Source organism: Nesoenas mayeri (assembly GCF_963082525.1).
Source record: "Nesoenas mayeri genome assembly, chromosome: Z".
Classification (NCBI taxonomy): Eukaryota; Metazoa; Chordata; class Aves; order Columbiformes; family Columbidae; genus Nesoenas; species Nesoenas mayeri.
The window spans coordinates 32,248,914-32,263,149 of NC_137542.1; the positions used below are offsets into that span (position 1 = coordinate 32,248,914).

General features: G+C 39.0%; 1 protein-coding gene across 1 annotated transcript in view; it reads left to right on the top strand.

Annotated features, from left to right (window-relative positions):
• Positions 1-1,032: 1,032 nt before the first annotated feature.
• FBN2 (fibrillin 2) overlaps positions 1,033-14,236 on the top strand; it is a gene marked incomplete at both ends in the record, with an annotated part of 157,449 nt that continues 144,245 nt past the window's right edge. Inside the window, 5 exons of the mRNA XM_080362871.1 lie at positions 1,033-1,262; positions 2,179-2,261; positions 6,180-6,278; positions 6,838-6,933; positions 9,350-9,445. Coding sequence (XP_080218997.1) covers positions 1,033-1,262; positions 2,179-2,261; positions 6,180-6,278; positions 6,838-6,933; positions 9,350-9,445 — 604 coding nt within the window. The remainder of the gene's footprint in view (positions 1,263-2,178; positions 2,262-6,179; positions 6,279-6,837; positions 6,934-9,349; positions 9,446-14,236) is intronic.

Consider the following 14,236-nt stretch of genomic DNA (forward strand, 5'->3'; position numbering starts at 1 on the left):
CGAGGCCCAGTGAGGTCCATCCCAACCTTCACTGGGACGTGACTCATCCTGCGGCTCTACCTGGACCTTTCCTTTGAACCCCGAGTACTCTTCCATGGAGGAGTTTTACTTACAAGTCCGCGGGACAGCGTACATAAAAGTGGTAGACTTCCCAGAGGTTTGGGAGGGGGCACCGAAGGAAAAGGGAAAATTACCTTTTGGAGAAACGCTACCTGCACCGCCCAGGCTCCATGTGCTCCGCGCCCGCCCCCCCAGTAGCCGCCCGCCCACTCGCTTTCCTCCCCCACGACGCTGCCTCTTCCCGGCCCCCGCCGCAGCCCCCATGTGCAGCGGCAAGGACGCGCGATCCACTTCCCCCGGCCCGCTCGAGTCCGCCCCTCCCAGCCCCGTGGTGACAGTGGCGGCAGCGCCAGCCGCACCCCGACCCCGCATCCTTGCCCAGCACCGGGGAGCCGCTCGCCTCACCTCATCGGGGCCGGAGCAGCACCGGCCGGGAGGCTGTGGCCCCGCCTCCTGCCCGGCCCCGCCTCCTGCCCGGCCTCGCATCGCCGCCAGCTGTAAAACCGCCCCTTGCGCTGGGCAAGGGTTCTTGCTCTCCTTTCAGTCCATGTCTACACACTTCTTTGGACGAGGCTATTGTTAAAGATCATCTAGTTCTTTTTTTTTTTTTTTTTTTTCTAGGGAAATTCAGCGTGATTCTGTTAGATTTTCTTTTTCGGAGGTGGGAAGAAAATTACAACCAACACAACTTTTCTTGTTTTTTGCCTTTTTTTTTTTCTTTTTCCCTCCTCTCTTTGGAGAGAGAGGAGAGGGGGATGCAACGTGGACCTCACTCTTGGTATCCCCGCGTCCCGCTGACGGCTGCGGCGACAGGGCAGGCTGGGGAGGAGAGAAGACTGAGTTTCCGCGGCTGAAGCCTTTCCCCCACGAGGAGCGGCGCCGTACCCGCTGCCGGCTGTGCGGGACAGGCACACCTCTCCCGGCTCCCCGCCCGCCGCCGCGTCCGCCGTTTACCACCGCGACAGCAGCAGGATGGGGAGACGGCGGTGGCTCTGGGTCCAGCTCTGCTTCCTGTGGCTGGGCTGCCTGGCGCTCTGGGCGCAGGGAGCAGCCGGGCAACAAAAGTCGCCGCCGCCGGTCCGTCCTCCGGGAGGAGCGGGCGGCATCCACCCTGTTGCCGCGTACCGGCACGATGGGGCCGGCAGCGCCGCCGCCGCCGCCGGCCGGGTCCGCAGGCGCGGACAGCAGGACGTGCTCCGCGGGTAGGGATGCGCCGCGCCGCTCTCGGGCCTCCACCTTCCGCAGCATGAACCCCCTTCCCTGCTGTCCCCAGCCCCGGCGGGCGGACCCCGCGTCGCGCAGCCCGCTTCCCAGTGAGCAGCCCCCCACCTCAACCCCAACCTGTGGCCTTCATTTTTGCTTTCGGTACATCTCACCTTCCAGCCTCTTTATATGACTAAGTAGTTGTGGTTAATTGAACTCCGTATTTCATAGCTGAGAACAAAATATGGTCTTTTAATTATTGAGATTATATTGAAAACAGACATTGTGTGGGGCTATGTTACAACTAACAGATGTACCACTTTGGGCTTTTTATTCAAACATGTTACCATGTTAAGATACTTAAATATTCTCTTTGGCTTCTGAGAAAGTGTGCAAAATTTGTGGGTTTTTGTTTTGTTGTTTTGTTTGGGCTGTGTGGGGGTTTTTTTTAATTTTTATTTTTTTTATTATTATTTCTAGTGTTTTGGGGAGTTCTTGGTAATTTGAATCAGTTTATTAATCTTTATGACCAGTCACCCCTTCTGTTTTGTGTCAGTTGGCGACATGAAGTCAATTTTTATAGCAAGACTTCTAAGACTGTATATGAATGCAGAGCCAAACTCATCCCTTGCATATCCTCAGTAGTTCCACCAGAGGTGAATGTGTCCTGTTGGTGCCTTGTCTGTCTCTCCTCTTCATACTAACCAGCTGAAATTATACAAAATAAAGTTCCTTGGAACTTCTTATAGTGGAGGAAGATTTTGTTTCTCTGGGAATGATTTTTCGTTGACATCTTTGCTATACACTTTGTTTCATGCCACTGGTTTCTTTCCTTGTGTGTACATAAAACTTTGGATTCTATTTATGCTGGTTTATACTTCTGTATATGTATTTATTTGTTTGTCTATGTGACAGGCCAAATGTGTGTGGCTCTAGATTCCATTCTTATTGTTGCCCTGGATGGAAAACACTCCCTGGAGGAAACCAGTGCATTGTTCGTAAGTGTCTGACTTCAAGTTTCTATGGCCCTAGAGGAAATAATAAAAATAATTATTCATCTGTGAGTTACTGTTCCATTCAGTAGGAGAAAAGGGAATTAATCTCTTTTGCTTTATTTTTAAAAATAATAATAAAAAAGGTGGATTTACAAGTCCACATTTGTTGTAATTGAAAGACTGAAAAATTGCTGTAGTTTCTTTCGTGTGTTCATAAAAGGCATGTCTCCACTTAGTTTTTTATTCTTTTTTTTAAAGAACACAACAAGGGAGGAAAAAAGAAAAATACTTCCATAAGACAAATGACCAACTAGAGTAACAGGAGAAGGAAAAACAATAGACCCCCAAAACAAAACAAACAAAAAACCCCAACCAAACATAGCACACACACACAAACCGCACACACACACAAAACCCCAAACTAGAAGACAAAACCCCCTCAAATTATCTTGATAATAATACAAATCAGATCTGGAGTTTTGTGAAACTTCCATGCTAGGCATGGAATTACAATGAAATGGGAAACTTTTTTACATCTGGGGTGCTTATTCTGTCATTTTTAGTTGTGTTTTAATAGCTATAAAGCATATAGACTCAGGTTATTGCCTGGTCATAATATGTAATGTGCTGATACATGTGGCTGTTGACATGGCTTGGCAGAAACAAAAAAAAAGGCTAAAAAAGGGAAATTTGTTCAATATTCTGGTTAGGGAATGTTGTCTATCTAGAAAGGAAATGAGTTAAGGTATATTCTGTTTGATAGATAAAAGCTGGTATTAGATGCACAGTTCTTTAATGTGACACCCTTCCATACATCCTAGCTTGTCACCATCTCTTATGCTAATAAGTGTAGCCAACTTCAGGACTGAGTTTCAAGAACATAATATCCTTTATGTAAGCAGTGAAAGTCTTTGCAATACTTAGCTAACAAACTACAGCATCCAGGACTAAACAAGGGAAGGAATGGGTGGTAAGCCAAGATCTGCCAAACTTAAAGGTGACTTTTGGGCTGTTGCCTTATGATTTGAGACTCTCACCCTGCTCATATCTATTTGTTTTACGTAAGTAAATTTGCCTTGGTAAGATTTCTTGTAACTGTGCCATGTATCACTGACTTTTATCTAAAGTTGACCAAGCGTTTCCAAGCAAAATTTAACTGTCATTCAGAGGAAGATGCTGATATCAATGTCAGTGTGGAATAAGAGGGGGTTTCTCAACGTTTTCAGTTCACATTTATGATCTCTTATGATATTGGCTTACTTAAATGTAAACTTGGGTTTTTAAAATAGAATTAGCCTGCCTACTTGATAGGTTTTTTGAATTCAGCTGGGTATCTAGCTCAGATTAAATCAGTGAAAGACAATGATTTAGATGCTTTCAAAAATCCTTATAAATTAAATTGTGACTTCCGGAGCCTCCTAAACACCTTGGTCTCAAGTCTCTTCACATCCATAATAATCTTTGATTTACTATTAATTTATCGGCACAAAAGACCTCTTTTAACTCCTGTTTGCTTACTGAAACTTGATTGCAGCTCTCTGACATGTTTGAAGGGTGAGTGATTTTGCCAGACAGTCTGTAAGACTGGCTGTTATACTTGTATTTGTGGTGAACGTTTAAGAGCAGAGTCTTCTATGCTCACACTGAATGTTTGTTGACATGGTGGTCTCCCAGGCTAGATGTGTAGCTAGACAAAGCCTCCTGCACAGGATCACCAGCAAGCTAGCAAAGTTCTTATTGGAGATGTGTTGATTATAATCAGTGCAGATTTTAAATGGTGATTTTAAAGTATTATTTCATGAAGAGACATCAATGAGCCCATGGTAGGTTAAAAGGAAAGGATTCTAACCTTAATGGTGTTTTTAGTTGATAATGTAATGATGGTTGTTGGTGGTTTGTGACAGGTTTATGATTAGAAGTGATCTTTTATCTAAAAAAAAAGTCTGGTTGTGTTTACTTTAAGTAAAATAAACTGTACTGATGAGAGCATATTTAGTATATGCTTTCAGCTATAGGGATTTCAGTTGATAAAAAATTATTTCCTAACAGACAATAATGGTCTACATCAGGTCTAAAATCTAAATGGCTTAATCAGGAGATTGAGCTACATCGTATAAAGATGAACTAAACAGCTATATAAGGAAAATGCTGTTCCCTGTTTTTGTCCTGTTCCCATGTTTCTAAAAGTGCTCTAAGTCTGGGTCCTGTTTCTCACTTAAGAGTCTGCTAATAAAAGAAGTACTTCCTGTCAGTCAGTGGTGTGTCTGCAATTTCAACTAAATGGTGAAATTCCATAAACTCTTTCACCTGTCATGCATTTGCATTTAGAGCACAGTTGTAAAGGAATTTGATTATGAATGTTGATGGTGCACGTTGCATCTTTTTGATGCCCAAAAAGTGGTGTAAGTGGACATCTAATGTGGCTTTGTCTACTACTCACTTGTAAAGAAAATGTGGCCTTCATTGGAGTATGTCAAAGAGGAAGTTGGTTTACAAAATCTGGTCTGATTTGGTCATGTTCGGCATCAGTAAAGAGCTGATTTGGTGGAGAAGGGATAAAAGGGAGCATGTAAATTTACCGAGGGGTGTATTTGAACTTCTCTAGTGGGACAAGAAAATAATTTGCTTCCTTGTGGGAGCTGAGTCTCATTTCTGCATGTTTTTTTAAATCAGAAGTGGAGCACAAATACTCTGGGAAAGGTCTTGTCTCTGCTTTCTTTTTTTATGTATATGGCCAGGTGTTTTTTATTGTTGTTTGTTTGTTGTTTTGTTTTGTTTTTCTTTCCTTTTAAAGTATATAGACTTTTTTTTTTTTTTTTAAGTAGTCAGTGTGTTCTTCCCAGATTATCTAGCAGAAGTATTTGTTGCTTTTGTAGTCCTTCAGTGGAGATATGCTTCCAGATAATTTGATTATCTCAAAGCTCCAGAGTTATTTACAAAGAAACTGATTCTCATTTAGTTTTTTTGCTTTACAAGCAGTCTCTTGTACGATACATGTTTTTGGGGTCCTCCTGTGCCCTACTGGCTCTTAATGCTTCTGGTACCCTTTTGATGCATTTGCCAGTCCAACAGATTATTTAGATGTATTCATTTGAATCTCCTTTAGAATCTGGATCTAGCCTTTAACTCTTTTCTGATTCTGTAATTCCTTTGTGCAATGGAGCTCTCTTGGCTGGTGAGTGAGAAGGGAAGATGCAACTTAGATCCATCAGGGGATACCACAATGGTGTGCACATTGTGGACACGTGGTAGGGTGTGGACAGGCTTCCCTGTTAGTTTCTAAATGACAATGTGGAAATATTTGAGTACAGAAAACTATATTAAGGGAAACTATGCAAAATCTGCAAAGACCAGCATTTGCACATTGACTTCCGATGAAATGGCTGTGTGTAAAGGATGTATAGTCTTAGAAGAAAAAGAGGCTCTAAAATAGCAATTGTAAGAGAGAAGCCATACCATAAATTGGCATTTCTGATCTATATTATGTATATTCATTCAAATCTTGGATTCTTGGTGAAGTTTTCTACAGGTCTTGTGGTCTAAAACATATAATTTTAATAATTTTACATAACTTGTGTAGTAGGCTGGTATTTCTAATTAGGGAAAGAGTTGGTTATCTGGTTTCAGTGGTCAGACCAGTGTTTGAATATGCCATATTTAATTCTGTTTTTCTTTAAATTTGTCAGAGATACCAATTATACCAAAATTTTGTTTGCTTTATTTAACTTAAAATTACTTTTACATGTATATTAACTGTTCTAATGAACTAAGCATTCGAGTGAGTGGGATTTTGTTGTAGTTTTGTTTTCTTCTTAAAAGAAGCTGTTAACATCCTTTTAGGTTTCACTTTTTTGTGTGTGTGTGTCATTTAAGACTAAGGTTACTGTTAATCACTGTCTTTTTAATTGCTTTCTTCCTCAGCCATTTGTAGAAATAGCTGTGGTGATGGATTTTGTTCCCGTCCTAACATGTGTACTTGTGCAAGTGGACAAATATCACCTACTTGTGGATCAAAATCTAGTAAGGACTTACTATATTTGTTTTTCTTAGAGATTTAATTTTAAGTAATTATCTTTGGTGTCAACTCAAAAATATCTACTGTGTAAATCCTTTAAAAATAACTTATCATTACTGCAGACACACACTTTGGTGTGTCTCTAGTTTTTGAAAAGTTTGATATACCATGTATGCACTTTTACTCTGTCTGAGAAAATTGGAGAAAAAATGTGTTTAAAGAGATGAGCAAGTTTAAATACAAATGTGTGTGGTATTAATGTTTTCATTGAGTCCATTATTCTAAGAATGAAGATTATACAACCTTGAAGATAATTAAAACTTATAAGTTTTTAAATATAGTCATGGAAAACTCTAAAGAAGCTCTTAATGGCTGCTTTTAAAATGAAGGCTGACTAATAGCTACGGATTGGATGGCTTTGGTTACGAGAACACCTGAGTGTACACTTGATTACATAGCATATATTGTACGAAGCTCCTGTCTAGTTTCTGGTGTCTTTATTTTTATCCATGTTTGCTTCCCAATGTGATATTTTTGCTTAACACTGCTGTCTCTCCACTGCAGTACAACAGTGCAGCATCAGGTGCATGAACGGCGGCACGTGTGCAGATGACCGCTGCCAGTGCCAAAAGGGCTACGTGGGAACTTACTGTGGGCAGCGTGAGTAACTGCTTTGTTGCAGCTAAAATTAAAACCTCCTAAGTCCTGCAAGTTATCTTTCTCACTTTAGGTAGAAAGTAAGTATGAAAAGAAAGCCAGTATGCTGAAACATAATAAAATGTCAGTGAGAGATTTAATGCTGTTTTGGGGTATGGTGTGTAGCTGAAAGTCAGTTCATGCATGAAGTGTATCTGTGTTCCCCAAAATTCAAATTGGGGGTTGAATTCACCAAGTAGTTTTGAAAATCCTTTAGGAGCAATGGCATTATACATCCCATTCTCCTTTTATAACCAGATGATCACTAATTTTCCATTCTTTTTGACAAAGTTTCTCTATCTCAAAAGAACAGCCTAACTGCAAAGTTAAAACATTTTTGTCTGTTTTCTACTTAACTGCGAAAAAAAGATGAAATATTGTTCAAGCTTTTGGATACCTTTTTGGTTTAGCAGGCAAGCTAGAAAGTCAATTATTTGCACAGCTCTACTTATCACAGTGCAGTGTTTACAGGCTATGCAAATTTAGCTAACAACAGAAATCACTTAAGGCTACAATGATGAAGAAAGACTCAAAGTGTATTCTGAGGCCAGCTGGCTACTAATGAGCTGAGAAATTGAGGTTGTGTGAAGGAACCAGAGACAAACAGAAGGCAGCTATGCAAAGAACAGTTAGATTTAATAGTGTGGAATATGTGGAAATAGTGTCCTTTTGTCTTAGTAGTTTTTGCAATCCTGGAGAACAGTCTTGTTCTTGCTTAATTTCTACGTGAAAACAATTATCTAAAATTTTAGTTAATAATTGTAATCCTAAAATGTGACCCTCATCACAGTCAGATTTAAGAGCTGCTGGCCCCTTTCTGCTCGTTTTGAAGAAGTATTGGGTCAACACCTGAATGCTCTCAGGCAGGGCATATTTCCACTGAATAAATGAATAGAGGATTAAATTTTCAAGCAGCAACACTAAAGCAATTCAGAAAATCTGTACAAACTGTGGAGACTGATCTCAGTGTTTAAGATACTTAAAATTTCAAGTAAGATTAAGTATTTGTCTTCTAGAAACAGTATGAAATAAATGTATGAAAATGTAAATACGTCTTTATTTCTTTTTAGTAAAATGTAGTTGTCTTAAATCTACTGAATTTAATTGCCTCACTAAAGTGTTATTGACCATTAACTCAGTAATGTAACACGTGCAGAGAAGCATCTACATTTTATGCATAAAACATGCATTCTCAGTAAAAAGTAATTCAGTTTTATAGATCTTAGTAAGAAGCAAGGCTTTATCACATTTCCACATAACAGTGTATGTTCCCCATTGTGATATAGGAGGCATGTGTATATTTTTTTTTTCCAGTTTAACAAATTTACCTTCTCTAGATTGCTGAGGGTCTTTTTCAGTTGGTACTCAAATATGTTACAAATGCCACCTTCAAACTGGGCAGACCTTCAAAGGAAAGCACCTTAGAGACTTCTAGACTGAAATCTCTTCACTGTTGTTCAGAGGCACTTGAAAACAGTGGGATTGTCTTTTAAGGTGAAATGCATTGATTAGTAATGTGTGCTAATTCTGAACACGGCTGTATGTCCTGGAAGCAATGAGCCTGAAAACAGACAGCATTGATTAAAGCGCTCTTTTACTGGTATTTTTCAACCTTGCCGAAGAACTGTCTTCCTTTCAAATTGAAGAGATTTCAGTGCTTTGGCAGGAGGCTTTGTTCTTCAATCATGCCATTGATAAATAGCATGAGTGAGTGCTCTGAGGTCCCACAACTGTAAAGTACCTTCTCCATCTATATATACTGTGGATTTATAACCCACAAAAATACTTTTATCTCTTGTTGGAATCTTTTAGGCACCACAGTTTTTTACGGTACTTAAAGAGGAGTTAAACCAGTAGTTCTTTTCCCTTGCCATAAACATCACTTCTGCCTGCAGTATCAACTCTGAGAGCTGAATTATCTGTCTCTCAGACTCCCCAGGCCTCCCTTCTTGAAAGGCTTGTTGCTGTTGTGACTGAATAGCGCAACTTACTATGCTCAAAAAACCCTCAAAACAGTTGAATTTTTATCTGCTAACTTTGGTGATGGATGTAAGATGTTATGAGTAGTGACTAGAGCTGCAAAGCTGTTTAAAAATATACTGAAGTTAACCATCTGCTAAGTCTGTGGTGAATATGATTAATTAAACAGCTGCTTGCAATTAGCATTAAACAGGTGCTAGTGGAATTTGGGGCTAATGCAATTTGACTTGAATGATTGTTATTGTTAGTAATGATGGATAGGAAGGACATCAGTTTGATCTTCAGATCCAGAAACACTTAGCTGAGAGGAAAAAATAAATTAAATACCGCATATGATAATCTTTGAAATATCATTGCTATAACATTTAAAACTTCGTTGTTGTTGTTTTGTTAATTAAAGCTGTCTGTGAAAATGGCTGCCAAAATGGAGGACGGTGTATTGGACCTAATCGCTGTGCATGTGTCTATGGATTTACTGGCCCTCAGTGTGAAAGAGGTAAAAGAAATACATAATGAAGGAAATTATGAGCAGTTATATGCAAGAATGTATGTGCACGTTTTATGCTGTGCATTTTCTGGCTGAGCCAATAAGCTTCCAGTAAACCACTAATTATTTGTAATTTTAGAAAGTGTCATCTTTTTTAATCTGGTAGCCAAATTTCAGGTTGGCAAATACAAAACTGTCACAATTGGTAGGGATTTGAGCTAATTTAGCCTGCTTATTTTATTTGTATAATAGTTAATAGATCAGGCGTCTTTTGCTCTCAACTGTGTGAGATAACGTTACAACAGAATTACTGATGATGTTAGAATTTTGTTAATGTTGCTAACTGAAGGATTGTTTTTCTGTATAACACCTCTTTCAGAGGAGAAACTTGGGAACTTGCTCTGGTTAGTTCTATGCTGTAGGAGAAAGAGATGGAGTGAAAAAATAACCAATTACAGTAATACTGAGATCAGTTCCTAAATCTCTTTTTACTCAAAAACCCATCTAAAACATCGCTTAATTTATAGTGCTTTAATGAACTGGGGACTGAACTAGGATTTTATTTTTAAATTCTGGAGAAATCCCTCAGCATTCTTTTATAGACTTAGACGTATTATCAAAGTCAGTTTTAATGATGCTGAACGAAACATTTTTAGCATTACAGTATGTGATTAACACACAAATAATCAAGGCACTAAGTCCATATGTAATGATTTAGAATAAACCTGCTTCCACTCTCAGAAATGTATACTTCTTGCTTTTTAATAAATTGGAACATTGCTTGTATTTTAAAAGCAAGACTGTGGATATATAGTGATGTAGAACTGCTCAACAATAGATATAATTGTAGAATGTATTCAGTCTATATCAGACTGTCAAATGTAATGCAAACTATTGCCTATTTAGAATGGATTTTTGTGGAACAGATATAGTGAGGATTGCTTACCAAAACAATAACGTACATCCTTCAACAGGAAGTTTTCAAGAATTATCAAAGATGATGCTGAAGAGCTTAGCAGAAATATTATTCTTTGTCTTTTTCCAAGTTGGCATGTTTGTGAATGCATGTTCTCATCAAAAAGAGTACTGAAGAACTGAGCAACCATAGTGGGAAATACTAAACACCAGTTTCTCGTTTAAAATATTTAGAAGGTTGTCAATATTAAAAAGGGGGATGGAATCATTTACATTAATAGAAAATAAAAAGTCACACTCTTAATTTGCGTTAGGAGTGGGCAAGACAACCACTCAGGGCAGAAGTAGACTTCTTAGATTCATAGAGTAATTTAAGTCAGAAAGAACTTCTACAGACCATCTAGATCAATAGCTGCTTAAAGCAGGTCTAATCAGATCAGCCTGCTCAGATCCATGTTCCAGGTCCAGAACACATTCAAGGATGGAGATTGCACATCATCTCTGGAAAACCTGTTCCAGTGTTTGAACCTCATGGTAAAAATAAACTAATACCAATTTTGCATATTCTATCTTGTATTTGTTGCCTCTTGGCTGATTGCTGTGAGCCTCCAGGAAGAGTCTGGCTTCAATTTCTCTGTATCCTTTGAACAGGTAGTTACTGACAGCAGTAAGTCCCCTTGAAACCTTCTCTTCTTAAGGCTGGATGAATTCAGGTCCCTCAGCCTCTCCACACTGACCAAATTCTCTAGTCCCTGAAAAATCTGGTGTCCCTCCCTTGGACTTTCTTCAATATACCCATTGCTTTCTTGTATTTAGAGTCCAAAACTGGACACAGTACTCTGTGCAGTCTTACAAGTGCCAAATGGAGGTGGAGGACCCCTTCCCTGGATTGGATGCGACACTCATCCTGATAGAGCCCATGCAGCTGGTCATCTCTGCTGCAAGGGTACACTGCTGCTTCATGTTCAAGTTGTTGTCTACTAGGAATGACCCTGTTCTGGTTTTGTTTAAAACAAGACCAATTTTCTTTTAGTGAATTTTCATTTCAGCTAAGTTATTTTAAGTATCTGTATTTTTCTGAAGTTGGCTGCGTGTTTTTTGGATATTGTTTGCTCCAGAGCTGATAATGGTAGGAATGGTATGCAGAAAAGGCCCAGGTATATCCTTATTGCTATGGCAGCCAAGGTCACTGGTAAATTTTGTACGTCACATAAGCGAGAGGGGTATACTCGCGGAGAGGAGTGGACAGAACAGATGACCAAAATTAGCTAACTAAGTATTCCATACCTTCCATGTCGTACACCATATAAAACTGGGAGATCACGAGGGTCTCACATGGCGGGCGTTTGAAGAGTACTCTGCCAGTTCTGCCTGCAATCCTAGGCCTGCTTCTAGGCTGTGCATCCCTGAATCCAGTTCTTTTTTTTTTATAGTTTGCATTATTATCTTTCTCTCATCATTAGTATTATAAGTAAAATATTTTAAGTTTCCAACTTGTAAGTCTCTTTCATTCCCTTTCCTTAGCAGGGAGGGTACAGAGTTAACAGAGAGCATCTGCAACAGTTTATTGTTGCCCTGCAATAAACAGTGACAGCCACCCATAATCCTTTTCTCAGAGCTGCTTCACAGGCATTTAGCCTCCAGCCTGTGTTGTTCTATCAGGTTATTCCATCCCACATGTGGGGAGACTTCCTTTGCTTTTGTTTAACTTTGGGAGATAACTGTCCACTCATTTTTTCTAAGTGGTCTGGACCACTCTGAGTGGTAGTCCTGCCCCCCAGTGTATTGACTGATGGCTCAGATTTGGTGTTATCTGCAATCTTGCTGAAAGTGCACTCTTGTGCCATCACACAGGTTGTTAACGAAGACATTGAACTGTTGTACATGCCAGTACACATCCCTGAGAGACTGCACTGGTTTCCTGGCCTCTCGCTGGACTTTGCTGATCACAACTCTTTGAGCCAGCAGTCCAGCCTGTTTTCCGCTCACCTAACCTATTGTTCCCTTATTCAGCCCGTATCTCACTGAGCATAGTCTCTATGTGAGCCTGCCTCAAAAACCTTGCTCAACACAAGCAGCATCCACTGCCCACTCCTTGTCCTCTGCACTAGTGACCTCCGGGTTGAAAGCAGTGAAGAAATTTGTCCTTGGTAAACCCATGCTGGCTGCCCGTAAACACCTTGTCATTCTTGTGTTTAGAAACAGCTTCTGAAGGGAATCTTGTGGAGTTCTCTGTTTGAAATTCAGCTCTGAAGTGCTCAAAGTTGTATATAAATTGTGACAAGATCTTCTTGCACCATTTTTTTTTTTACATTTGTTGACTGTCAAATGGAAATAATTTCCATGTAGATGAAGGAAATAACTAAACGAAACACTGAAAAAGGAGGAGTTTCTAATTGCTATTCCAGGCTGGTTTTGTATACCCGCTAGATATCACAAGCAACAGTGAAACATATAGGATAAATTTTTTAATTTGTCTCTAATTGCTTGTCGCTTTGATTCAGAAAACCAGACTTACAGACTTCAGTTCATTGCTGTTTGTTCAGGTTTTTACTGTCACATGTTACATCTAGCCCATTCTCTGTACTTGCTTCTTATGAGCCAAGCACGAGGACTCAAATCTTCTATATTTTGGTTAGTGGGGAAAAAGGAAGCATTTGTATCTTAAAAACTCTATTAATATTTACAGCTATTGTCAGAACTATGTCTTTGTAGAATGTACACCTGCCTTCTAGCTAAGAGACTACCAAGTCTGTCAGTTTAGGATGGAGTTTCAAGGGATTGGACAATGTCAGATTGCTTTACAGTTTGAGCCTTAGTTCATATGGAACTTCTGTTTGTCCAAATTCAACTATCTGAGCTGTGTATCCAAGGTGGATGATAACTACAGCTGAACTTTAACGTGATAGAACTGCAATATTGTAAATTTATTTCTTCTTTCTTTTTTTAATTGATTGCATTCAGATATCAATATTTTTTGTTGTTATTGCCAGACAACTTGGTAAACTTGACTTTTTTCTCTCAGATAGAGACAACTATTCCTGCTTAAGATTTGCTTCTGTTCTCTGACTCAAATTCAGGACTGTAAAATCATGTTAATACATACGACAGACTCCAGCTGTGATGATGGCTCATGGTTTTTAATAACAGTGCTTATATTTGAAATAGATTGACTTGTTTAAAAGGTTCTAGTACATATGGGTATTGTAACTTAGCTTTTGTGGTGATGAGAGCATTGAAGTTTGCTTTCTTACAATTAATTGTGAAACTTTAAGCTGCAGAATTCAAGCCACGTAAACGAATAAAGCACCACTATTTTGGCATCTATATTTCTTTGCTGTCCTTTAAAATCTTAGCCTTTCAGTTCTATGTGTAGAATGCTATTGTTGTACAAGATTTAAGCTATATTGGGTGGCTATTTGGAAATGGAATTATAATTAAGAGTTTAAATTACCTTACTTGAAATTGGATGTAGGAAGCTAAATCTGCTTCTGTCATTGTCACAAAAATATAATATATATATGATGTGTATATAGTTGCATATATAATTTGCATATCTAATATAATATAACATGCTTTTACAACAGTGGACTGGCTAAGTAACATTTCCCATAGTATCTTTCCTTGATTCCTAGACTTTCTCATATTCAAAACAAGAAGTTGTTACTAATTTATTGTACTATTATTCAGCTGAAGTAAGATGACGCCTGCAATATATCTTGTTAATGAATGTAGAAAGTCTCTAATACAGTAACTGTAAATGTGATTTTGGTTTTTTTATGCTTTATATGAGCGGGAGTACATGAAGAAGCTGTAAAAAAAAAAATACATTAATGCCTATTCTGTTCAATAGTAATTTGTAATATATGCTTTTAACCTAATAAG